This window comes from Condylura cristata, unplaced genomic scaffold (genome assembly GCF_000260355.1).
Source record: "Condylura cristata isolate star-nosed mole 26May11 unplaced genomic scaffold, ConCri1.0 scaffold00032, whole genome shotgun sequence".
NCBI lineage: Eukaryota > Metazoa > Chordata > Mammalia > Eulipotyphla > Talpidae > Condylura > Condylura cristata.
Genome location: NW_004567133.1, coordinates 5,436,050 through 5,459,971, shown reverse-complemented (window position 1 = coordinate 5,459,971; position 23,922 = coordinate 5,436,050). Strand labels below are relative to the sequence as shown.

Genomic DNA, 23,922 nt, shown 5'->3' with positions numbered 1-23,922 from the left:
CAGGTTCCCTGCCCCACCCAGAAGTAGGGTGGAGCTGAGGAGGAAAAAAAGAGAGAGGAGAAGGAATCTGAAGAGAAGAAGGAAGCAGGAGGGAGAGCCAGAAGACCTGAGGAAGCCACATGGAGCAGCAAGCATGTGATGAAGAAACCGGGCTAGTTTCCTGGCCCTGGACTGGTTAAGGCAGATGTGGGTGAGATACCTGTAGGGAGGTGACTATGGCAGTGTTTATATTGATTTTAATTTTGCTCTTTTCATCCTAGACTTGTCTGGCCACTTCTAACCCTTTTCGATGGGTCCCAGCCAGAAGGTGCTTTGGGCTTGTGGTGGGCTTTCAGGCCTTGCTTTGAACCAACCCCTTTTGGGTTGACTTTTGCCCACGAGGGGATGGGTAATTTCAGGTGTTTGATTTAGACATTATATTCTTTGTCTTCTGTATTGTATACTCACTGTATTAAAGTCCCTTTTCATTAAAGTCTTGTATGTTTTGTCTTGATGCGGTGGATGGCAGAACCTATTTCGATCAGGCAGGTTTGGGGGTTCAGGGGTGCCCCTCTCTCCCTGTAACACTTCTAGGTATCTCTTCTTAGCTTAATAGAGGGGAGAAGGATCTGGGCAAATACAGATGCTTTTGCTAGCTTTCAGAGCTCTTGATACTCTAAAACCAAAACAGTCTGCAGTCTCAGTTATGGTGATAGCCCTCCCAAGCCTTGCCTTAATTGACTTCTTGTTCCCATACCAAGGTAAAAAGAGGTCTACTCTGAGCAAATTGAGGAACACTTTTCTGACCTTCCTAGGGAGACTGACCACACAAGAGCACAGAAAGAAAAGCAATCTTGACAGAAGAAAATAATGCTTTTAAGTTTTGCTGAAATTGTGCTGAAGCCTGGGATTCTTTCAATAAATACAAAAGTATGGAGACCTATTATATGGCTAGCACTGTGCTAGGATCTAGAAATACACAGGAGAACAGAACAGTTGTTCCTGACCTCATTGAGCTGGCAAGTTTATCAAATAATCAAATAATTATGTAACAATAAACTTTGGTCGGGTTATGTAAGAAATTATAAGATACACATATATAAACCATTTATAACTAAATGTTTTCCCATACCTTTAATATATCCCTGGGAAGGCTCCATACGTCCAGATTTCTGGGTCTACAAATCTACTTATTTTTATTTGTTAAATGGAAATAGAGAAAAAGACTTTTAGAGCACTTTTAGAGCAAAATTGAGGCAGAAAGTAGGAAGTACTCACATGCCCTCTATCCCCATCAACAATCTGCTTGTTTCTTTTTTAATTATTTTATAGAGGCTACGCGGAATGCGAAGAGATACTGAAGACACAAAGGAACCTTAGTTCATTAAGTTCCAGTCAGCTTTAGGCTCTGAAATTGTGTCTCCACAAAAACTACACTTCCCAAGGGGCAGCGCGGCACGTCACAGAGCAAGGACGGCGCATGCGTAGCGAGATCCTCCGCTTTGCGACTAAGATCCTAAAAGGGGAAAAAAGCCTGTGGTTCTCGACGCACGAGAGCCTTCGAACACGAGCGCGTTTTCATTCACAGACTTTAAGAAGCGTTCCAGGGACGCGCCCGGCCCACCGTAGCAATTTCCAGCGTGACGTGCTTGTTCCGCCCGTGGCGCGGTAGGTGCCAATGGGTCGCAGTCTGGGAACCAACCCCCGCCCCCACCGGGGAATGGCGGGAGCCGCGGGCCGGGGTCCCCGCTCAGCGTCCCCATTCCCCGGCCTCGCCGAGGCGCTCTCGAGGGGCGTTGCGCAAGCGCTCTGGGCGCGGAGAGGCGGGGCTCGGAGCCGAGGGAGGCCGTCCGCAGGGTCTGCGCTTGCGCGGGCCGCCGGGGGGTCGGGGAGCTCGGCTTGCAGTCTGCGCGGCCGTGGGTGTTGGGGCCAGTTGCGACGAGACGGGGCCTGACGGTAGCCCCCGAATTCTGACAGTTTTTGTTATTTGCTCAAGACGTGTCCCCTCTAGCATATCAACGTCTATTCCTCTACCTCACTTGCTTCCTGGTCTGCCCGCGTCTGCAGGCAAAGGCTTCCATTTCAGCCCACGAGTCCCTGTCTCTCCACTGGTCTCTTCCGAGGCCCCTCTAGCCAGAGCAAGGCAGGGTCTGTCTCATTCACGGAGGTGTATCCCTATTGCCTGGTACAGAATAGGTGTTTGATAAGTACGAATAGATGAACCTATAAAGGGGAAGTACCTCTGCCCCGTGGGAGGGAGTAAGTCCCTTTTAGAGTATGCTGATAGCAGCCAGTTTTGTGGGGTGGAAGAGGAGAGGATATTGAACAGCCCAGTTTAGAAATTGCTGCAGTATTTCTATTTTGAAAGACTGGTTTAAGAGGGTCAGTTCAGAATTCCATTTTTAGGAATTAGTCGGTACCAGACCCTGTACAACTTGCTGGGAACAGAAAATTGAATAAAACTGCATCTCTTTCTACTGAAAGTCTGTGATCTGATGGGAGAGACACGTTAAGTCTCTCAGTGTATCAGTGCCAAGTGGAATGGAAGTTTTCTTAGGGTGCTCTGTAAGCTGCCAGAAGTTTTGATTGCCCTTGGCATCAGGACAGAGAAGGATTTAGGGCAGCCAGATCCCCCTGCCAGTCATTTCTGGCTGTGAGCAGTTTTGTCTTTTACCCCAGAATACCACGCAGATACTATCATGTTCTGTGTATGACATGGCGTGAATAGCAAGGCAAGTACTGCCAAAACAGTGTTAACTTTGCTGCTGTTTGATTTGGACCATGAAAGATGAGTAACCTGGTGGGGAATGGGGTAGGACTAAAGGGCTCCCAGGAGGGCATAACAGGTTGGGCTGGCATCACAGGAGCATGAAAGCCTTGTTTGGGATGGGAGCACTGAAACTGCTCAGTTGTGACAAAAGTTGGAATCAGGAGGAAGAACATTTTAAGAGTTTGCAGCTTTAGAATCCTAGCTCAACTACCTGTATTTCCTAAGTCACAGAACATAGCTTAATCTCTCTGTACTTAAGTTCCCCTATCAAGAGGGTGTGTTTACAGGATTGATGTAAGGTTACATGGGTTTATTTGTGTAAGCTTTGGTGCAGAATCATAATAAGAAAAATCAGTGTCTCTCTTCAACTTTTAAACAAGTTGATGAATAAGAGTGTACATTCTTATTGATGGTGGCTGTATTGAAAGTGTGGGATCTGAGTGTTGTAACTTATAAATGTGGCTTCCCTTAGCATCAGAAAAGCTCTTATTGTCTAAGATTTTGGCAGTAATTTTAAAGTGTCAGATATTTAGATTGAAAATTGCACAAAATATAAAAACCACTACCTACAGGTACTAGATAGCAACCAAAACCAGGCAGTGACCAAGCAATGTTGACCTCAAAAGGTGAATGGCACTGGGAAGTTCCCTGTTTTGAATGCCTTATATGACAAAGGCTGATCTTGGAAAGAATACAGCTACAGAGAAGGCATCCAAATTTGTTATAAAAAAGGTATTTTACTTTACTTACCTGCAGAGGAGAAAGCATGATCACCAAGGTGGAGGCTTGTTCATTGTACTCTGGATGGTCCAATTCCAGTGGCTTCCCTGAGTGGGAAACTGGACTGTGTTGCACACTCCTCTGATACATATTTGGGGGAAAAAGAGAGGGGGAATAAAGCTGGGGTGTTAAAAATACTTTTGCACATATGAGAAAAAACAATGTCACAAGCAATCAAAGAAAAACATTGTTGGACTTCATAAAAATTGAACATGTGCTTTAAAGGACACAACTCAATAGTACAAAAGACAAATATCCAGTAAAAACAAGCAAAGGGATGTTCTCCCAAGAAAATACACAAGTGGCCACTAAGCACCTGAAAAGATGTTCTGAATCATGAGGAAACTGCAAATCAAAGCCGCTGGTTATCATCTCACATCCAGCAGGATGGGCATCGTAGAAAAGACAGATAATAACACATCTTGGTGCAGATGCAGAGATCTCAGAACCTTCACACCTTGCTGGTGGGAATGTAAAGTGACACTCCCACTTTGGAAGCAGACTGGCCATTCCGCAGAAGGCTGCAGAGTTCTCATGTGATCAGCAGTTCCCCTTCTAGATTTACATTCAGACCAATGAAAACATGTCCACCCAAAACATGTCTCCATAATGGTCAAGAATGAGTGATTCATGGCAGCATTATTTATAACCAAAAAATAGACACAACCCAAAAGTCCCTCAGTTGATGAGCTGATATACAAATATGACATAATTGAACAGTGGAATATTATTCAGCAATAAAAGGAAATGAAGACCAGAGTTGGAATATCTAGAGAGACAGGCCGTAGATTAGTGTTTGCCTGCAGCTGGGTAGGATGGGGATACTTGCCAGTTTGACATGTACAATCAGTTGTTTTTAGTATATTCAGAGCTGTGCGACTTCCATCAGTTTGGGGCATTCCATCACCTGGCCAGAAGGCCCCCTGCTCATCAACTGTCACTCCCCTGTCTGTCTCCCACCTTTTTGTGGGCTCATCTTTTCTGGCTATTTCACATGAATGAATCATACAATATGTGGACTGTTGTGTCGGGCTGTCCTTAGCATAGTGGTTTCTAGGTTCATCCATGCTGTGTCAGTACTTCATTTCTTTGTATTGTCAAGTGCAGGTCTGTTGTATGCATAATACCACACATTATCCATTCATACAGTTCTCCATGTCCTCACCCACACTTGTTAATATGTCTGTGACTATAGCCACCCTAGTGAAGGTGAGGTGGTATCTCCTCGTGGTTTTACTTGCATTTCCTTAATTTCTAATGACATTACGCATCTTTTCATGCGCTTGTTGGTCATTTATATGTCATTTTTTCTGTTCAGATTATTTTTAATATGGTCTAGAAGAGGGGCCCCGGCCCAGATTCATTCTTTCACATAGGATATCTAGTCTATTTTTTCCCCATTAAGTTGTCTGTACACACAGATGTTGAAAATTATTTGGCCACGGATACCAGGGCTTATTTCTGGTTTCTTGATTCTATTCCTTTAATCTTTAATCTTAGAACAGTACCACATCGCCTTGCTTACTGTAGCTTTGTAGTATGTTTTGTAATTGGGAAAACATCCAGATTGTTTTGGCTATTCTGAATCCCTTTGAATTTTCATATAAATTTCAGGATGAATTTATTAATTTCTGCAAAGCTAGTTGGAATTACATTGAAACTATAGATTAATTTGGGGAGTAATTCTATCTTAACAATGTTTAGGTTTCTGATCCATAAACATGGGAAAGCTTCTTGTTTATTTAGGTATTAATTTCTTTTAACAATGAATTTGTAGTTCTTTTTTAAAAAGTGCAGTTTAAAAAGTGAGTACTTCTTGTTAGATTTTTTCTTTTCCTAAGTGTGTGTGTGTGTATATATACATAATAACTTCATTTTTGTATTTTTCATTACAGGTTGGTAGAAATACAATTTTTGTCTATTGATCTTATATCCTGCAATCTTGCTGTTATTTCTGACTTTCATATTAATTCTAATAGTTGTTTACAGGATTCCTTAGGATTTTCTATATATATATGGTCATGTCATCTGCAAGTAGAGACAGCTTTACTTCCTCCTTTCCAATCTAGATCCTTTTATCTCATTTTATAGCCTACTTGCCCTGGTTATAACTCCAGAACAGTATTGACTTGTTTGTGACTATAGGAGAGAAAGTTTCAGTCTTTCACCATTAAATATAATGTTCTCTATGGATTATTCATAAATTCCCTTTACCCTACTCTTTTGTTCCTAGTTTGTATATTTTTTTATGAACAGAAGCATAGAATTTTAGGAAGATATAAATATCTAAATACCTGGAGTTCATACTTCTTCAGCAGGGGAAGTGTATGTTTATTCAGTGTGAATCTGGTCTTGTGTTTATGGAAATGTATTAACTGAACAACCTTTACAAAATGTAGAATATGCTGAAAAATTTTAGCACCATAAAATTTTTCCTTGTTTTTGGATTTTATCCATCTCTTTAGGCAGATGTCTTTTTAACCTCATTAAATTTTATTGACTTTTATTCTTTTCTAATTTCCTTTTTATTACATTTTGTTTTTATTAGAATGCATTCATCTTAAGATATTTAGTAGTTAATTTTTTGCTTCCTCTACAGTAAGAAAGTAATAGTGCTTTATAATTGAAAAGTGTCATCATATAAAATCTTTTGAATCTCCACTTTATAGATTTAAAATAGTGAAGACTAAAATGCATGATCATTTGTCGGGAAGTAGCAGCAGAGCTGGGGTTAAGGGATGTTACTTGTAACTGTTCCTTGACTCAACTTGAACATAACAAACAGAGCATTGGGCTGGGGTTGACTTCCAGGGCAACTTGGCACTGTATTTCCTGGGGCTTGTCACACACTGGGTGGCCTCAAACAAGGAAAATATGTTCTCTCACAATTTTGGAGCTAGAATTTCAAAATCAAGGGTCAGTTCCTTTTGAATGCTCAGGAGGAGAACATGGCCCATGCCTCTCTCCCGGCTTCCTGTGGCTGCCAGCAGTTCCTGGTGTAGCGTGGTCTCCCCTGCATAATGCTGAGCCTCCTCTTTGGCTTGCCTGCCTCTCCACGTGTCTGCTTGCGTCTCTGCGCTTCTGAGGATACTGGTTGTGCTGGCATAAGGGCCTCCTCTAATCCATTGTGGCCTTAGTGTACATCTTAACTATGTCTACAACGGCCCTATTTCCAAATAAGATCATGTCCGTGGGTTTCAGGCGTTAGGACCTCCGCGTATCTTTTCAGAGACATCATTTAACCCATAACCCATAACAGTAACTAACAGGCTTCTCTTCCTTTCCACCCCAGACACCCCCCTAAACGATGGCCCTTGTATCTGCTGATTCCAGAATTGCAGAACTTCTCACAGAGCTCCATCAGCTGATCAAACAAACCCAGGTAAAAAGCCACAGCCCTCAGCTTCTGGCGGGAAACATGGACTGTGATGCAGAGCTGCAGAGGGCAGGTGCGGGTCATGTTCGGAGAGTTGGGGCGCGCAGGACCCCAGGTGATGTCTGAGGATGAGAGGAGGAGGAGGACTGCCATTCCTAGTGGATTTCCCATCATGTACTGGATCTCATATTTTGTTTTGCTTAATAATAACTATATTGAATATTTTTCACATATTGTATAATTTACCCATTGGACGTGTACAATTCAGTGGTGACTAGTGCATTTAAGGAGTTGTAGAACCACCACCACCATCAGTTTCAGAACATTTGCCCCATATCCAGAAGCAGATACCCCTTCACCTTGTTGCCACAGATGAACAAAGATACGCTTATCTGGCTACACATTCCAGGTGTTTAGAAGTTATCTCCCAGGAGCTGGTCGGTCAACAACCAAAGGTTTTTGGGAAAGTGAAAGTGCAGATTTGAAAACGTAGACCTGCTGAGTTAATCTTTTCCTGTACAGGCAAACTTCCCCTTTATCCCTCTCTTAGAGCAAAAACACCTTGTTTGAACATCTATATTGAGTATAGCATTTATGTAACAGGTACAGCAGTAGTACCCTATGAATATGCCCAGAATTTGGAGGCACCAGTGTTGGGGTGTGGGGGGTAGAGATAGACTTAAAAGAAACAACTCATATGTCCTAGAAAGCCATAACATATACTTCCATATTTTTTGGTACATTTTTGGTTTCTCGTTTTCTCCCTTCTTCTTCCACCATTTGTATCTTTATGCTAAATATGTCTAGAACCCTTGTGCTAAGTCCAGTTCTTGCTCAGACCTGCAACTTTCACCAGGGTTGGGTCCAAAAAGGCTTCGACTCCCAGTGTGTGGGGCCTCGGTGTCAGCATTACCGCCTGACCTGTTTACATGAGGTGGTTGATCTTAGCAACAGCCCCCTGTTATGCCATGTAGAAGCAGGGTCATGGTAAACCTCAGTTTTGTTTATGGAACAAACTGGAGGAATTGCAGAGCTACTTGTTTAACCTTCCAACAGAATGGAGTCTTTCTGTTTACCAGATATTGTGATGGACACACTTTATAGAGGTCACCATGATTCAGCTATTTCTAAGTTCAAAGCCGGGTGGGAACAAAGCCAGTCACCTGTCTCAGCTTGTTCTGAGACTGGTTTCCACTGTGTGCAGCTGCCTGCCAGGACCACCTTCTGCCTCTGGGGAGTCACAGGTGATACTCAGCAGAAAATCCTATTCCTGCCCACTCAGAATAAATCTCATTGATCTGATCCAGGTCAAGATAGTGATGGTTCATGTATGACAAGTGTCCCTGAGGCTCCCATAGGTTTGGACGTCCCACGAGACTCAGCAGCTAGGCCGGAGCGCCATTGCCTCTTGGCGGCTTCGGCCTCCTGTGTTAAAGCAGCTGAGACTGTGGTGGCTCAGGGCCTCACTAAAGCTTCATAAACACCTTGCCAGTCTGACTGCCCTTGCCTTGCTCCTGCAAGAAAGCTCATTCTAATGTATTTATTCCAGTTAACACATTTTTTCCTCAGAATGCTGTTTCTGATTAAAGGTCAACTCAACTTGTCCCACAGGGCAGACACCAACCTGTCTCCCTTTGTGTCCTTTCTGTCCATGGACCAGCCCTGTTTCCTCCACCCTGCATTTTGTTGACAATACGTAATCAGCCCTGCAATTAGGAGACATATTTTGTACCCCAAAAAGTTGGGGTCCTCACTAAGCTTAAAGAGATGTAATCATGCCTGGATGTAATTTAGCTTGAGTGTATCATCTGACCTCCCTAAACCTTCTCAACTTTCCCTTTCTCAGGATGGAGCTGCTCCCAAGTAGAATTTGGACCCACCTTATGGTGCCTGCTACTTTAATCCTTTGAGAACTGATTCCCCCTTTTTTAAAAAAGCTTTTCATTCACAAAAGCCAGGGTGACATGTATTTTCACGCTGTGGCCTCTTGGACACACAGGGATCTTTTTATATGAGCACTCACGCTGGGTTATAGTCACATCCAGTGATCAGTCTCGGGGAGCTGTCTGCCACACAGCTGATGGCCCAGGGGAGCAGGTCCTGGGAACTCCTTCCCGCCTGACAGCCTGCTCAGCGGGACCTGAAACAGACAATAGCAACAGATATTAGCACACAGACAGCTGAGTGAAAGAGCTCTGCCTGAAAGGTTAATTATTGCATGGTTCCAACTGTGGGAATTCTGGAGAAGGCAAACTAGAGTGTGAAAAGACCGGGGAGTGCTAGGGGCTTAGAGGGAAGAAGGACGAATGGGGGCAGCAGGGGTTTTTAGGGATGTGAGACTGTACTTGACACGCGTTTGTCAAAACCCCTGGAGCTGCCAACACAGTGAACCTTAGTGTAAATTACGACTTCACTTTAAAACAGTGCGCTGAAATTGACTCATTGATTGTGACCAAGATACCACATTAATACAAGATGTTGTAATAAGTGAAACTATGGAGGAGAGAGGTCTGTGGGCGCTCTCTCTAGCTGCTCGATGTTTCTGTAAACCTAGTTAGTTAATATAGGAAAACCGGCAGATTACCTGGATTCCATTCACCTGTCAGCAGTTAGTGCAGTTTACCATTGTACCGCATGACCAAATGTCTCTCAGAGGGAGACTTGCAGGTTTCCATTTGACTTTGTGAGATACTAAAAGCAGGAATCATCTCAGCCGACAGGACTCCCCCTTTCGGGGGTCTGGTATAGGGCGCAGGTGACGGTATTGTTAGTATTCTTTGGTGCCTCTCAAGAAACTAATGTAATACTGCATTTCCCTCATCATATAACCTGTTTGTTAGTTTCTTTCTCTCCATTTGTCATTGATTTTTACCACACTCTTCTGCCTTTGGAAGGGACCTTGGGCCCAGCCACTGTACAGGTAGTAACTCTGATCAGCAAGTACCTCAGCCCTCAGTCTGTCCCCACCCACAGAAGTGGGGTTACAGAGGTCCAGAGCTAGCGGACTGTTTTGATACCAGGTAGTAACTGTATTAGCGGATGGGGTGAAAGCAGAGCCTACCCACTAAGGCACTTAGGAATCCGACATAAAGTTCAAAGGGTATAGTCACTTTCTTCTTTGGGGATCAGCATTGTTTCTTCACTTGCAGCCCTGGGCCCCAGATCACTGATGGAAGAACTGTGCTGGCATCCTTCCCCAGATGCAGTAATTCTATGTGGGCTCATTTCTAGCCCCACAGTTCTGTTCCTTGAGCTGTATGCTAGCACTATACTATTCGATTACTATAACTTTGCAGTAAATTTTGAAAATGGGAAATATCAGTCCTCCAATTTTGTTTTTCTAGATTATTTTGGTTATTCTGGGTTCCTTGGATTTCCATGACTGTTGGGATGAGCTTGTCAGTGTCTGCAAAGAAGTCAGCAGGCATTTTAATAAGGATGGCACAGACTCTGTTGATCAATTTGTTTCTTTAATAAAGGAACATCATTAAATATATGACTTATGATTTACTTCATATAACTGTTTGCTTCAATGCTGTTTGCAGTGCTTTCACACTAGTCAGGGGGAAAGAGCCTTTGAACTAGTCCTGAATATGGATTTAGAAATGAGGCCCATATTTAGGGGGCCCATGGCCTGGGATGCAGGGTACCACAGCAGAATGAAAGCCTCCACGTCATGTCCCCTTGATCTCATCTTGTAGGAAGAGCGTTCACGGAGCGAGCACAACTTAGTGAACATCCAGAAGACCCATGAACGGATGCAGACAGAGAACAAGAGTGAGTCTCTGGGCTTGGGGGAGAAAGGGGATTTACTTGAAGGAGGACCAAGACTGGGAACAGGCTCTTGCCATTTTCCAAGGAACTTTCTGCATGTGTCTCCATTAGTCTGGATGAGCCATGGTGACCCCAGGCAACAGATGATAGACTGCCTCGCACTAAGCCACCTTAAAATCCCCTAACTCTAGGGACTGGCTGGTCAGTGAAACCCCTGAGTGCACAGGCACCCAGTTAGCTGATGTTCTGGAGGCAGCTGCTCTCGCTGTGTGCCTCTGTGGATCCCTGGGCCGGTGATACCTTAGGAAATTGTGAGCTCGAACATAGGGTTCGTGTCCCTGGGAAGTACTTCTGCGCCGATAAAGATTAGACCGAGGTCCTCCGCCTCTCTGAACCTCCCAAAGTCTGATTCCAGAGTGCTGGAAGTGGTGCCACGTCCCTGCCCGCCCTCTCCCATGCCGTCTCCCCTTGTCGTTGCTCTGCAGTCTCTCCCTACTACCGGACCAAGCTGCGTGGCCTGTACACGACCGCCAAGGCCGATGCAGAGGCCGAGTGCAAGTGAGTACTGTGTGCCGTCCTCTGCGCTCCCCTCTCCCCAGCCCAGGCTGCAGGAGCCTACACCACAGTCCCAGCCTGCTCCCTGTTCCCCAGCGCTTGGGGTGCCCCTTCCCTAGATCCACTTGCCCTGCCCCAGCCCTGCTGTTTACAGAGGCCAGCACCATGTGGGGCGCAGCCAGCACTGCCGCTGAGACTCGGCTGAGGCTTAGGCTCAGGAATAATCCATTGTCATCACAGAACTATCGGTACAAAACAGGGTCAGAGCAGATACAGTACCGAAAACTGGTGTTTTTCAAACTCTTGGCAGTACATTCTCTTACTGTGTGCCAGGTCATGTTCCAAGTACTTTTTCTAATTACTTGATCCTTGAAGCAATCAGAATTTTACAGAGGGAACAAACAGAGGTTACGTAACTGCCAACAGTTACACAACCAGTCAGTGGTGGAGCCCAGTTTTAAACCCTACATCAGTATTTTTAATCCCGTGCCAAAGGGTGGAATGATCACACAGCATACGCATTGTGTGTATGCGCGTGAGGGGTGGGGGGCTGGATATATTATAAAAGAATTAAGCTTTTACTACTACTACATACATTATTCTTTTCTTGGGTCGTTATCTAAGAAATTTATCTCAGGTCTCACCACGGAGTCTCACTCTGCTATTTGCGTCACATGGCTGTGCGCCACAGGGTGATGGCTGACATGCAGGGCCCAGAGGGGTAACCGCTTAGTCAGGGCCCTGATCACTGCTAAGGCGGTAAGCCTGTCCTCCCGTCTGTCCTGTGCTGCGGCCCCACAGCTCCTTTGCTGCCGCCAGCAAGCCTGCAGACCATGCTTGCCCTGCGCCTGTGCGGGCAGTCCTCACTCGAGGGAAGCGAGTGTCCTGCCTTCAAGAGCAAGCAGTCCTGAGAGGAGAGGAACCCTTCTCTGCAGGACAGGGGGCTGGCAAAGGTGGGCTTTGCTGTTTCTGGATCTGGGATGGGTCAGGCAAGAGATTTGGCCTCGGGGGTTGGTAGGCAGACAAGGCAGAGTGCCCTAGCGGAGGGACCGTGTGCAGAGGAAGGAGCGGCAGGACACCGAGGGCCTGCAGGAATGTGGGCTTTATCTTGGAGGCCAAAGGGAACCCGACAGAGATGGAGAAGCAGGAGAGAAACCCCTGGCTACTGCGCAGTGTAGATTGGGTAAGACGGTGCTAATTTAAGAGACCAGACCAGGGACGAGGGTGGAGGTGAACTGACACATGGGTGGTGAAGATGGAGGAGCAGGGATGGGGTCAAGGACAGCTTTTGAGATTGAGTGGGGGAATCAGTTGCAAGAAATGAAATCGAAAATACCAGGGTTTTCAGCTTGGAAGGGATCTGATGGGTGCCCTAGGTCAGTAGCCTGCTCTTGACTCTCCAGCCCACCCTTTCTCATCGCCATCTTGTCTGACTTGCAGATTTATCATCTGGCCTGATGTCCCTTTCCCATTCTCGTGGGCTGGAGTTTGGCTCACATTAAAAATAAATGGGAGTGACTCACGCTGATTTCATAGTAAACAGCAAACCTTCCCAGCTAACTGCTGGCAAAGTGATGTGGTGTTTCTGCTCTGAGCTCCCTGCGGGTTTGCTCCAGGGTAATTCACCCCAAGTTAAATATGTGTAAGCTGTTTCAGAACTGAGTTGTTTACTGATGTAGCATCTTGTATCTTGCACTTGTGCTGCTGCTGCTTCACCTCTGCGGGCTTCAAGTGTTGTTCAGTCACAGCAGGTTTTATTGTTTCTCCTTTTACGGCACTTCACTGATGAAGTGTTTTTCCCAAGATTGTCCACCAGCAAAAAGAATGACTTCCTGAAGGCTCACGTGATGGTGGCATTTCTTACTGGAGGATTTTAGGGCAGGCACATTTTAAGATGTGATGCTGCTGCACAGTCATGGACTACAGCAGGGTGTAAACATGGTGTGTGCTGAGAAACCAAACATTGATGTGACTTGATGTATTGCCTGTGGGCCTTGTTGCAAAGGCCTTGGAAACACACCTCTGTAAAGAGATGAGAACCTTGGGGTGCATGCAGTGGGAGCTGCTAGTGGGGGGAAGGTTAGAGCTTGAGGCTCTTGGCTGCCCTCAAAGGAATGTCAGCCAGAAAGAAGCCCTTCAACGGCACCAGGCAAAGTGGGGCTCGGAGCAGCACCATCCCCGAGGGCTGCTGCCAGGCTGCTGCTCATCAGAAGGCAGGACACACAGATGGCATGAAGCTTTTATGGCTCTGAGGTAGAGATGCTTCAGTTCCAGAGAACTGGATTGTCTAATAGTAAATGATCTTACATTGTCTTTCCTCGGATCTCTGCAGTAAAACTGCAGTAGGAAATGGCCTGAACTGTAGGAAATCTTCTAAAGCTCCCACAAGCCTCCCCTACAGATTCACAATGCGGGTTAATGCCAAGATCTTCAGCAACGATTTAGCTCACTATTCCACAAACTTACTCGCTAGGGGAACACACTCACAGTTTCCCAGGTCTTGAGGCGCCCAGAAGTCCTAACTTAATTGGGGTGGAGTCCAGCCTTTATGTTTTTCAGTAATTTGAGACTTACATCAATGTTCTACTAGTTTTGCTTCATCACTCTGTAGAGACATTATTTTTTCGTGAACTGTTTATATGCAGACATGCTCGTCCTTGACCTTTCATCAGTTTCCTAGAAACAAAGACATGCCTGAACAATCCAGTACATTTCTCAAAATCAGCATTCTAATAGAAAACTTTTAACTAATCCACGGAGTTTATTCAGATTTCAGCCTGTCCACTAATGTTCCTTGCAGCAAAAGAAAACACTGTCCTCGTGCCTGCTGCGCAAGTTAGCGCGGCTCAGCCTCCTTGTGTGGCGCTGTCTCGGGCGTCCTTTCCTTTCTGGCCCCATCTTAGACCGTAGTGATTTTGCAGGACACTTGTGTTGGTTGGCTTGCATTTCCTCATGACTGGATTCCAGATTTATGTTCTTGGCAGTCAGAGCAGGGAAGTGAAGTCCTGGGTGTCAGGAGGACAAGATGCTGCCCCATGGTTCAGGCGGCCACTTCCCAAGCTCCCGTGTCAGCTGCTACAGTTTTCCCATCACGTAATTCATACTCTTCTGGGAAGATGCTCTGACACTGTGAAATACTTGTTTCACACCAGGCCCACTGTTTTCCACGGCTGTTGGATGCTTGCCTTCAAGAAGTAGTTTTCTAAACTCCCCAGCAGATTCTGTTGCCCAGTGAGGGCTGAGTTCCCTCTAGTGCCTCACAGCCCTTCCGACGGGCTCCGGGACCCTGACTGCTTGTACCCCAGACCTGCCCACAGCCTGTGGAGACGCTGAACCCTGGTGTCCTGTTAGCCAGGCTCCAGCATCTGGGCTGCCCCTACTGCTGCTGCTGCGGACCCTGGAGTGCTGCCTCGCACCCTTTGGGACACCCTTTGTGATGTGTTTCATGGGTCTCCCTCCTGCTGCAGGGAAGGCCTCAGAACCCTGGGTTTCTAGCAAAGGTTTGCTAGGGGAATGGACTGGGGTTTGGCTACCGGAGAGGAGAAGTGACCCAGTGGGGTCTTTGCTGCTTACCTCATTTAAGTATTCTTTGGCGGAATCCCCCAAGGTCTGGCATAAAGAAGCCTTCTCTCCGAAAGGGCTGCTGCTTTTGCTGGGTCCTGGTGCCCCTGCCCGAGCCTGTAGACTCTGCAAAGGGCTGCAGCCCTCCAGGACCCAGCGTGCTCAGCCCCACCCTGCTCTGAGCCCAGATAGTCACGCACGTCCTCCTTCTGGGTAGCTCTCTGCACGCACTTCACGGGCAGACTCCGCTTTAACATCCGAGCCCCAGGTCCGGGGCTGCTGGCACCCAGCGGCTCCTTCAGCCTTTGCCTCACACTCCGCGGCTCGCCCTGCTCCGCTTGCCTCCTGGGCTCCTCTTAACTTGAAGGCATAATATTTCCTATCATTTAAATTCCTTTATGCTTTTAAGGTTAAAAAATGCATACTTAGGGTTTAGCTTTCTGCAGCAGGGTTGGCCTGGACTACTGGCCTGCTGTAACCAGAGAAAGAAGTCTTTCTTTGTACTTCATCAAGACCGCTTCTCTCCCTTCTCCCACCCTCAGCATCCTCCGGAAAGCCCTCGACAAAATAGCAGAAATCAAGTCTCTGTTGGAAGAGAGGCGGATTGGTGAGTTGGAGTTGGGCATAGGGCAGGTGGGGAGCAGGCGCCTGAGAGCAGCCTCCGACCCCACAGCGCAGCGCAGAACCTGGCCTGGTGTGTGGGAAGGGCTGGAGACCCTTCCCAGGGCACGGGCAGCCGCTCCCCAGTCCTCCCTCTGCAGCCGAAGCTGCCCCACAAGTTTCCCTGCCCCTGCTGCCTGGGCAGTTGCCACCTCCTGCCTCCTGCGTGAGAGCCACGCCCTGGCTGCCTGGGCAAGGCCTTTAGATGACATTGACACAAATCCCTGGCACTGCCTGGCTTTCCCACCTGTCTCAGCCTCTCAGTGAACCCTCAGTGGGTCAGCTTCTCACCCAACAAAAACTTGTTGGGGGTGGGGTTTTTCATTGTTGTTTTCCTACTTTTTGGTGCATGACAACATACATGACTTGAAAAGTATGCAAAAGTCTACATATGCGTCCGATTTTCAGTGAAATTTCCACTAACCGAACTGGTAGGACTGGCACTTCGAAAGCCCCACCTTTGCCACTTTCTAGTTCATTGCCCCGAGGGAACCCCCCAAGCCAGCATCCTGCCGCTCCATCAGTGCAGCCTGGCGTCTTTCACCGCAGATAGGACAGGAGTCCCCAGGGCCCGGGGCTTACTCAGAAGGCGGGGCTCCAGGCCAGGCTGCTCTGATGGGTGCTGGGCAGGTCTGGGGGCACACCTTTCTGGGGTGCCTCAGGGACACATGTCTTCCCACAGCGGCCAAGATCGCAGGCCTGTACAATGACTCAGAGCCCCCGCGGAAGACCATGCGCCGGGGGGTGCTGATGACCCTGCTGCAGCAGTCGGCCATGACCCTGCCCCTGTGGATCGGGAAGCCTGGTGACAAGTGAGGGCGGGCCCGGGGCTGGGGGAACTGGTGAGGAGGGACTGGGACTAACACTTTATTCCACCCACAGGCCCCCGCCCCTGTGTGGGGCCATTCCAGCCTCTGGGGACTACGTGGCCAAACCCGGGGACAAGGTGGCTGCCCGGGTGAAGGCCGTAGATGGGGATGAGCAGTGGATCCTGGCCGAGGTGGTCAGTTACAGTCATGCCACCAACAAGTAAGTGACCAGCCAGCCTAGGGCTGCCACACCTTCGCCCTCCACAGGAGCAAAGTGACCCCCCAAGATGGGGCTAGGGGTGGCATGTGAGCAGGAAACCCTCTTGGGCTCCTCCCTGTAGCCACCTTTCTCTTTTATTCACTTGTAGGTATGAGGTAGATGACATCGATGAAGAAGGCAAAGAGTGAGTAATGTTTGGGGGGGCTGAGGGGGCCTCGGGTGCAGCTGGTCTGCTGGGAAGGAGTCCCCAACTTGGCCACCAGCTGACTACGCCCCTTCCAGGAGACACACCCTGAGCCGGCGGCGGATCATCCCCCTGCCCCAGTGGAAGGCCAACCCTGAGACGGACCCTGAAGCCTTATTCCAGAAGGAGCAGCTTGTGCTGGCCCTGTACCCCCAGACCACCTGCTTCTACCGTGCCCTGATCCACACACCCCCACAAAGGGTACGGCAGCCCTCATGGGGGAGAACACTCATGACGTGAAGAACAGGCTGACAGACGGTCAAGGGAGCATCTTCCCGCTGTCCGCTCGTCCTCATGTTGGCTGAGCTAGGAGGGGCCAGTGAGCTGCCCCCCTTCTCGTGCTTACAGCGTGCCCTGCCACCTGCCCAGCCCTGTCCTCAGGGCAGCGCCGCCTCAGCGCCTTATGCTGACTGGTGGGACCAGCCCTGTCTCCCACCCAGCCTTGCTTTTGCACTCTCCTGGCCCGAAGCTGCTTTCCCTCATGCTCCTGATGGCATCTCTGGCCCCCACCCCCAATAAGCAGATTAAAGGCTCATCTTCTCTCCTTCATGGTGCCCGCCTGCTGGCCTCTGGGCTATCCTTGATCCCCAGAGTGCAGGGTGCTGGCGAGGCGCCAGACTCCAGCCCAGGGCTCACCCATGCAGGTCTCCAGCCACCCTTCTTCCTGCCCAGTGTCCCGCTTGGGCCTTCGTTACCGAGCAGCGAGCTTTACAGCAGCAGGGGCTGGGCCAGACATCTAGGCTCTCTGACAGGAGAGAGGTGGGGAGCCCGCACACTGGGGGTTCCCGTCAGTCTAGGCTTGGGGAACCTCTCTTTGGACTCTGACCACCCTCTCTGTTGCCCGCCACAGCCCCAGGATGACTATTCAGTCCTGTTTGAAGATACCTCCTACGCAGATGGCTACTCCCCCCCGCTCAATGTGGCCCAGAGGTACGTGGTGGCGTGCAAGGAGCCCAAGAAGAAGTGAAGCAAGCTGGCAGACGAGCTCTCCCGCCACCTTCCAGGCAGAATGCAACAGGTTTTGTGATTAATAAATATTCTGCCCCTCACCCTTGTCTCCTGCACTTTATTTTTCCAGGCCCTTCTCCCCTGCCCGCTCACTACAGGGCAAGCGGAGGCAGTGCAGGCTTCGTTTGGTCCCACTGGGCATCTATTTTGCTCAGGTTCGCTCTGGCTCCCCACAGAGGCTCCCCACAGCGGCTCCCCGTTCACCACCACTGTCCTTCATCCTTGAGCTGGTTTCTGGGCTGCTGCCACACCCTCCCTCCGAGGCACCAATGGCAGGCGCCACTCACAGCTCTGAGCGGAAGGTGAGCTCGCAGCCTGCCATCTTCTCAGCATAGTCGGCGTCAAAGCGCTCATTCTGGGCCACAGTGAAGGTGTTTTTCCAGTCCCCAGCGATGCCTGGGGAGAGGAGCGGGGGCTGGAGGTCAGGCAGAGGCCCCCCACCCTCGCTCCCCACTCGCAGCCGGCGGCACTCACCTTTCCTCATGAAGTGGGAGATGCGCTGGTCCATGATGTTAGTGGGTATGGCGTCGTAGTTGGCCATGCTGTTCTTCTTCATCTCCTTGAAAGATGTTTGCTGGACAATACGGTCCACGATCTCCTCTGGCAGGGAGCGCCCCAAAAACTTCAGGATCTTCTGAATTTCCCTTTTGGGGTTCTGCACAGCAGAGGGGCTCTTCAGCAGAGGTTTGGGTTGCTCATTCTGCCAGCAGAAAGGAGGCCCCTCCCTAACCTTGTGGGGCTCTGTCCACTGTAGCTTAGAGACCCCTCACCCCTGAACTCTGCTCTTCCTCTGGGGCAGATTGCACTGTGTTTGCCCTGTGACTCTAAGAAGCTGCATTTATTTCCTGAAGGGTAAAGGGGGGCCAGGCCTTGTTCAGAACTATGACCCCACTAACAGTAAGTGAAGACCGATGATGCCCTGCAGGGCTGACTGGGGCTCCAGGTGGGGGAGCCGGGCAGCGCCTGCTGTGAAGGCGCCCTTGTGGCTGAGTGCTAGGAAGACTGGTGTTGGGGCTGCCACAGGGGAAGGTTCCCCCTGCCCCCAGGGTCCCACCTCCCACAGGTGACAGAGAGGGGAGTGGCAGCAGGTGGCCTTACCTCCTTCATGTCCTCATAGAAGAGATAGAGAAGAGGGTGGGTGCGACCCAGCTCCCACCACTCCTTGACGTGCTGGTGCCAGGACCCGTAGGACACTGAGCAACATGCAGAGGCAGTTAGTCTCGGCAGGCGCCCCCCACCTCTCCGCCCGCTTTCTCCAGTTAGACCCACCTTCCCCAGCCATAAATATCTCCAGGAAGTTGTCCCACGTGCCAGGGTCAGGGTGCACCTTGCACATGTTGTAGAAATGGTAAAAGGAGACGGCCACATCCTTCGCATTGCGGGCAACATAGATCACCTGGAGAGGCAGAGGGCCCAGCCCCGCCATCAGCACACAGCACCACTAGCCTCTGCCTTGCTCGGCATCCTGGCCTCTGGCAGGGCCGTTCTCTCTTGCTTTGGCCAGGGGAAAACAGGCCTAGGGGCTCACCAGCTCCAGGTCCCATGCTATGGGTGCGGAGAGCTGGAATTTGAACCCTGCCCCGCTGCCAAAGTCCCAGCTGGCCCGGAGCCTTATTTAACACTAATCTAATCCCCTTGACGCTGCTGCACCAAAATGGGAAGCAAGGTGTGCTGGTTCTCGGCAGCCCCTCCCACAGGCCTGGGCCTGCCCCCACCCACACACTGCTTTTCTTGGCCTTGCACAGTGGGTTTGAGCTTCCCTCCCCTCCCTGAACAGGAGGCTGGAGGAAGTAGGACCACCGCAGACACAAGGCAGAGCTAGGATGGCCCCAGCAGCCCCCTCCCCTGGCTTCCTCCGCCGCTCACCTTGACCTTCTGATCCAGCAGCGTCTGTGGGACCAGGGCCAGGGGCAAGTGTGTCTTGAGGAGCCGTGGAACTGGTGTATCTTTCAGAGTCTCAAAACCTAAGTCGTGGGGAAGTGGGGACAGGTCAGGTGAGCCGGAGCCCAGGCCCTGTCCCCTTGCCCCTGATGCCCTTTCACACACCTGAGGGGACCCCTGGGGCCTTGAATTCAAGAAAGGGCACCCGTATGAAGATGGGGGCCCTGCGACACTTCTCCAGGTCGCCGTCCTGGTAGATCATGTCCAGGATCTCACTCACCCAGGTGGTGCCTGGAGAGGAAGGGGAAGGAGGAGCAGGGCTGGGAGGAGTTGCAGCTGGCCAGGGGAGGGGCTGCAGCTCAGGGTGGATTGGGTGGCCCTCACCTACCGGATTTGGGATAGGTGCTGATGAGCAGGTCATCAGGTCTGGCCCTGAAGCTCTGTAGGGGCCCCAGTGCCTCTGCGAAGTACTTGATGAGAGGGACCCCCTTCACGTACTCCAGCGGGGGGCGGGAGGTGTCCGGGACCTGCTCCATGCTGCTGCGTCAGGGCTGGGCTGCGGGCTGCTTCCCTTAACAACACAGCTGTTGGATTCTCACTCTAACATCAGGAAACAGGCTCAGGGAGCCCCAGCGACCTGCCTCCCTGCACCAAGCCAGTGAGTGGAGCCTGAATCTAAAACCAGGTAGAGCACAGTGCGGCACGTTGCAACTCTGGCTGCATTCAGACACCTCCATGGCCTTAGAAACCCCCAAATAGTTCACACACCTTCTGGGGCTGTGGCCCAGGTATCAGATTTTTGGAGACTTTTCAGGAGAGTCCCAAGTACACTTGAGAAAATGACTCTGCTGTGGACACACTGCGAGCCAGTTTTCTCTTTCTGACACCATCCCACTGCCTGTGGCTTCTGCCATTCCCACAGGGCTCCTCTCCTGCCCTCCCCTCCTTGGGCTCCCTGGGCCCCTCACACAAGAGAAGCTCCCAGGACCGGCTGGGCCTCAGCGCCTTAATCCCATCTGCCCAGCCACACTCCATTGTGGCTTAGAGATGAACAGCCAATTGAGCAGTGAGCTGCTTTGAGCCGTGGGAATCTGGTGTTGAAGGAACAAAACCAATGACTCAGCAAAAGAGGGGAGAGGGATTCAGGCTGGGGAAGCCACAGGAAGGCGCCTGGGCTGGGCCGGAGGAGGGCAGTCCAGCTAGCAGTGAGAGGTCCTCCCTACCCAGCCAACCAGCACTCACCTCCCCTCGGGCCAGGGCCTGCTGGGGCACTGCGAGTGGGTTTGGAGCCAGAGTGCAGAGGTGCTCTCTCAGCTGCAAGTTTTAAAGGTCCAAAGTGGGAGGGCCTGGAGCCAGCGCTGGGATTTAGCAGTCCTACGGGAGGAAAGGGTGGAGTTTGGGGCGGGAGGAAAGGGTGGAGTTTGGGGCGGGAGTGAGGGGGGAGTGGAGGACCTTCCTTGTTAGCCCCCTTAGCATCTCAGCTGGAGTCAAGCTTAGATTGGCAGAAAAGCCAAAATAAGGGTTTAATGTGTAGAAAATATAAGCCTGCAATCAGACAAAAGGGTCCCGAAGGGCTCTTTGTTGTCTCTGAGCTGTAATCCTGTCTCCTGGCCGCCCTCTAAACTCCACCCCAGCAGGGCAGGCCTTTTCTAGCCAACCCAGCCTAAAGAGGTCAAAGGGGGGGGAGAAAGGTGGAGCAGTCAGGGTTGGTGAGGCAAGGCCACTCACCTTGCCTCTGGCTCCGGCCCGGAAGCCCAGGCCACTCAGGAAAGCAGGTTTTGACCAGCGGCCAATCCAGAGCCACACAGGTGGACAAAGTGAAGTAGCTGGGGGCGAGCAGGGCAGGCAGGCTCTTGGGGAGGCAGCCTGTGCCCAAGGATCAATCCCAGTCACGGCTCCCTCGTGACGGCCTGGAGCCTCATGGTTACAGGAGAAAGAATGGCCCCCAGAAGATGTTCTTTCCCGGGATCGCAATGGACTGAGGAGCTGGGGCTTAGAGGGCCACAGGGCCCCATGCAGGGAGAGCATTCCCCTCCCCTTCCCTGACCTCTGTCCTTAGTATCTAGATTAAAGTGCAAAGTCTAGTGGACATCAAAGACAGGTGAACACTTGAGTCAAGGGTGTGGGTCTCCCAAACCCTCAAAGAATCATGACTTCAGAGGCACCAGGGGGAACACTGGGGTCTGGGGCCTCTGGGTAGAGAGGTAGGTCCAAGCTGGGCCAGCGGCCCCTCCCATCGAACACCAGAAGGTACCCTTAACTCAGTCTTTTTATTGTACTCAAGTAAAAATGCCCAGCCCTACAGGGGGTGGCACAGAAAAGGAATCGGTGGGGGCAGGGTGGGGAGAGAGAGGATCAGGTCTCCAGCATGTCTGTCCAATGTTCCTGTAGAGACAAGAGGGCTGGTCACAGGGAGCCCAGGGGTGAGGTGGGATGGGAAGGCAGGGCCCAGGTCACGGCTCACCTCTTCTAATTCCAAGTCTTCCTCTTCGTCCTCAGTGCCCATCCTGCACAGCCAGATCAGGTCTCCCCACAGCAGTGAGTTGTTACAGCTACCAGGAGTGCAGTTAGGTGACAGAGTCAGGCTTCATAAGCCACCTTCAGGCTAGGCCTAGGTGCCAAGCCCGTTGTGAGCTGCCCCAGGCCTGGACTTGGGCAGCTGGGCACTGGGAGCGATACCAGACTGGGCTGGGGTTGGACTCACCCAGGGCATTGGCCCTCTAGCGGCAGAAGCTGGCCTGGCTCCTCCTGCAAGAACTCCTCTGCCAGGCAGATCATATGGGCCCTCAGGAGGCAGCCAGGGTGGGGGCAACACAGGGGCCCCTCTTCATCCTGTCACAGATGGCAGGCAACAAGAGAGAAAATGGGGAGTAACAATGTAGCTAACATTCAGGGAATTTCTATGAATCACAGTCTGGGGGCCTTACATAAGATAACTCAACAGGGCATGTACTGAGTTACATTTTATAGATGAAGAAATTGAGGCACAGAGAGGACTTAGTCTCCAGAGGGGCTAAGCTGGACAACTTTCTATGAGCCTTAGCAGTGGTCATGACCACTACAGCCAGAGCCAGAGTTCCGTGGGGCTAAGTGATCACAGGTGTGTTACTTGAGCTCTGGCGAGCACTCACCTTATTTACATGCACTGAGCAGAAGTCAGGTGCATCACCTGTTCATTTATTAAAGAGTTGCTGGCCATCTGCTGTGTACCAGACCCTGCTCTACGGTAGTGAACAAGAGCTGCCCTTGTGGAATTAGTATGTACGCTAGCGGGACCGTCTGATAAGAAAATATATGATATGTTAAGACAGTAGTCTTAAGGCTTGGGGGAAAAAAAAACAAAAACAGAGGCAGGGAAGCACACAAGAAATTGCAATTTTTTCCAGTCAAAGGGGAAGGGGAAAAGCCCCAAGCAGGAGAGTCAAGTAATGGCTTAAGGACTACTATCATCCTATTTCAGAAAGGTGGGCCGGGCAAGCGCGCCGGTGGGGCTGTTTGATCCTAAGTCTTCTGCACCCTAGACACATGCTGACCTGGATCGCGTGCGCACACAGGGTGCAAAGGGCCTGGGAGTCCTGGCCTGCAGCGGGAGCAGCGAGGCACCTCCGGGTCGCTGGCGGCGGAGGCCCGAAAGTCAGCGGCACGTGCGGCGGCGGTGGCGGGGAAAGATCCTGGCGGAAGTCCTGGCGCAGCCAGCGCAGTGTAAGCGGGAGGCGCGCCCAGGGCGGCGCGCGGAGCATGTGCGCCAGCACCCGCAGGTGGAAAGCGAAGGAGGCCTCACCCCGCTGGCGCGGGCCCACGTGCGCCAGGCGACGCGAGGCGTGCGGGTGCTGCCAGGCCCACTCGAACTGCGGGCAGAGAGGAAAGGGCTTCAGGGCCTTCCCGAGATGGGGGACGCGGCCCAGAGTCTAGCCGTCCTCCCGCCGCCCCCATCTTCTTACCCGAAGGGCGGCCACGGCGGAAGGGAAGCCGTGCACAATGAGCACCATCTCCCTGGGGAAGAGAACGAGGGAGCGCTGAGCCTTCTGCCCCACCCCGAGTGGAGCCGAACCCCTTCGCCATGGTTCACGGCCAGTCCTCGGGGAAAGTGGAATCACACTGCCAGGTGCCCCGCCCCCTCGGGGCGGTAGTTCGCGCGCACCCAGTGGAAACCCTAGTGACAGGTGTCCCGCCTCCGGTGACGGGTACCGAACCCCCCTCCTCCGTCCGTCTCCCCTCTAATCCAGCCCAGCCTCGTTCACCTCCCCCGGACCAAACCTACACCTTCACCCCCTCCGACCAACTCCCCGGGTCTGCGGAGGTGTG

At 50.9% G+C, this 23,922-nt stretch overlaps 3 protein-coding genes across 4 annotated transcripts in view; 1 reads left to right on the top strand and 2 right to left on the bottom strand.

The window, feature by feature from the left end:
* The first annotated feature begins 1,407 nt into the window (after window positions 1-1,407).
* On the top strand, window positions 1,408-17,777 carry LOC101629717 (SAGA-associated factor 29 homolog). Of its 2 annotated transcripts, none has more exons than XM_004692024.2 (10): window positions 1,408-1,647; window positions 6,822-6,911; window positions 10,607-10,682; window positions 11,165-11,237; window positions 15,338-15,402; window positions 16,138-16,267; window positions 16,338-16,484; window positions 16,633-16,668; window positions 16,767-16,929; window positions 17,579-17,777. In XM_004692024.2, the coding sequence occupies exons 2-10, from the start codon at window positions 6,837-6,839 to the stop codon at window positions 17,693-17,695; spliced, it is 882 nt and encodes a 293-aa protein (XP_004692081.1). In that variant the 5' UTR covers window positions 1,408-1,647; window positions 6,822-6,836; the 3' UTR covers window positions 17,696-17,777. The 2 variants fall into 2 exon arrangements, with proteins under 2 accessions (XP_004692081.1, XP_012587324.1); XM_012731870.1 differs by lacking the exon at window positions 1,408-1,647 and adding an exon at window positions 6,421-6,622.
* Window position 17,778: 1 nt separating this feature from the next.
* On the bottom strand, window positions 17,779-20,177 carry LOC101629488 (sulfotransferase 1A1). Its single transcript, XM_004692023.2, has 7 exons — window positions 20,006-20,177; window positions 19,783-19,908; window positions 19,603-19,700; window positions 19,006-19,132; window positions 18,835-18,929; window positions 18,211-18,391; window positions 17,779-18,132 (listed from the first exon to the last, which is right to left on the bottom strand). Exons 1-7 carry the CDS (start codon window positions 20,151-20,153, stop codon window positions 18,020-18,022), a joined length of 888 nt encoding a protein of 295 aa, XP_004692080.1. The 5' UTR covers window positions 20,154-20,177; the 3' UTR covers window positions 17,779-18,019.
* Window positions 20,178-21,912: 1,735 nt separating this feature from the next.
* Window positions 21,913-23,922, bottom strand: part of SLX1A (SLX1 structure-specific endonuclease subunit homolog A (S. cerevisiae)) — a 2,546-nt gene continuing 536 nt past the window's right edge. The window contains exons 2-6 of the mRNA XM_004692021.2: window positions 23,559-23,610; window positions 23,151-23,465; window positions 22,322-22,449; window positions 22,082-22,169; window positions 21,913-22,002 (exon numbers count right to left, since the gene is read on the bottom strand). Of these exons, the coding sequence (XP_004692078.1) occupies window positions 21,973-22,002; window positions 22,082-22,169; window positions 22,322-22,449; window positions 23,151-23,465; window positions 23,559-23,610 (613 nt within the window). The 3' untranslated portion in view covers window positions 21,913-21,972. The remainder of the gene's footprint in view (window positions 22,003-22,081; window positions 22,170-22,321; window positions 22,450-23,150; window positions 23,466-23,558; window positions 23,611-23,922) is intronic.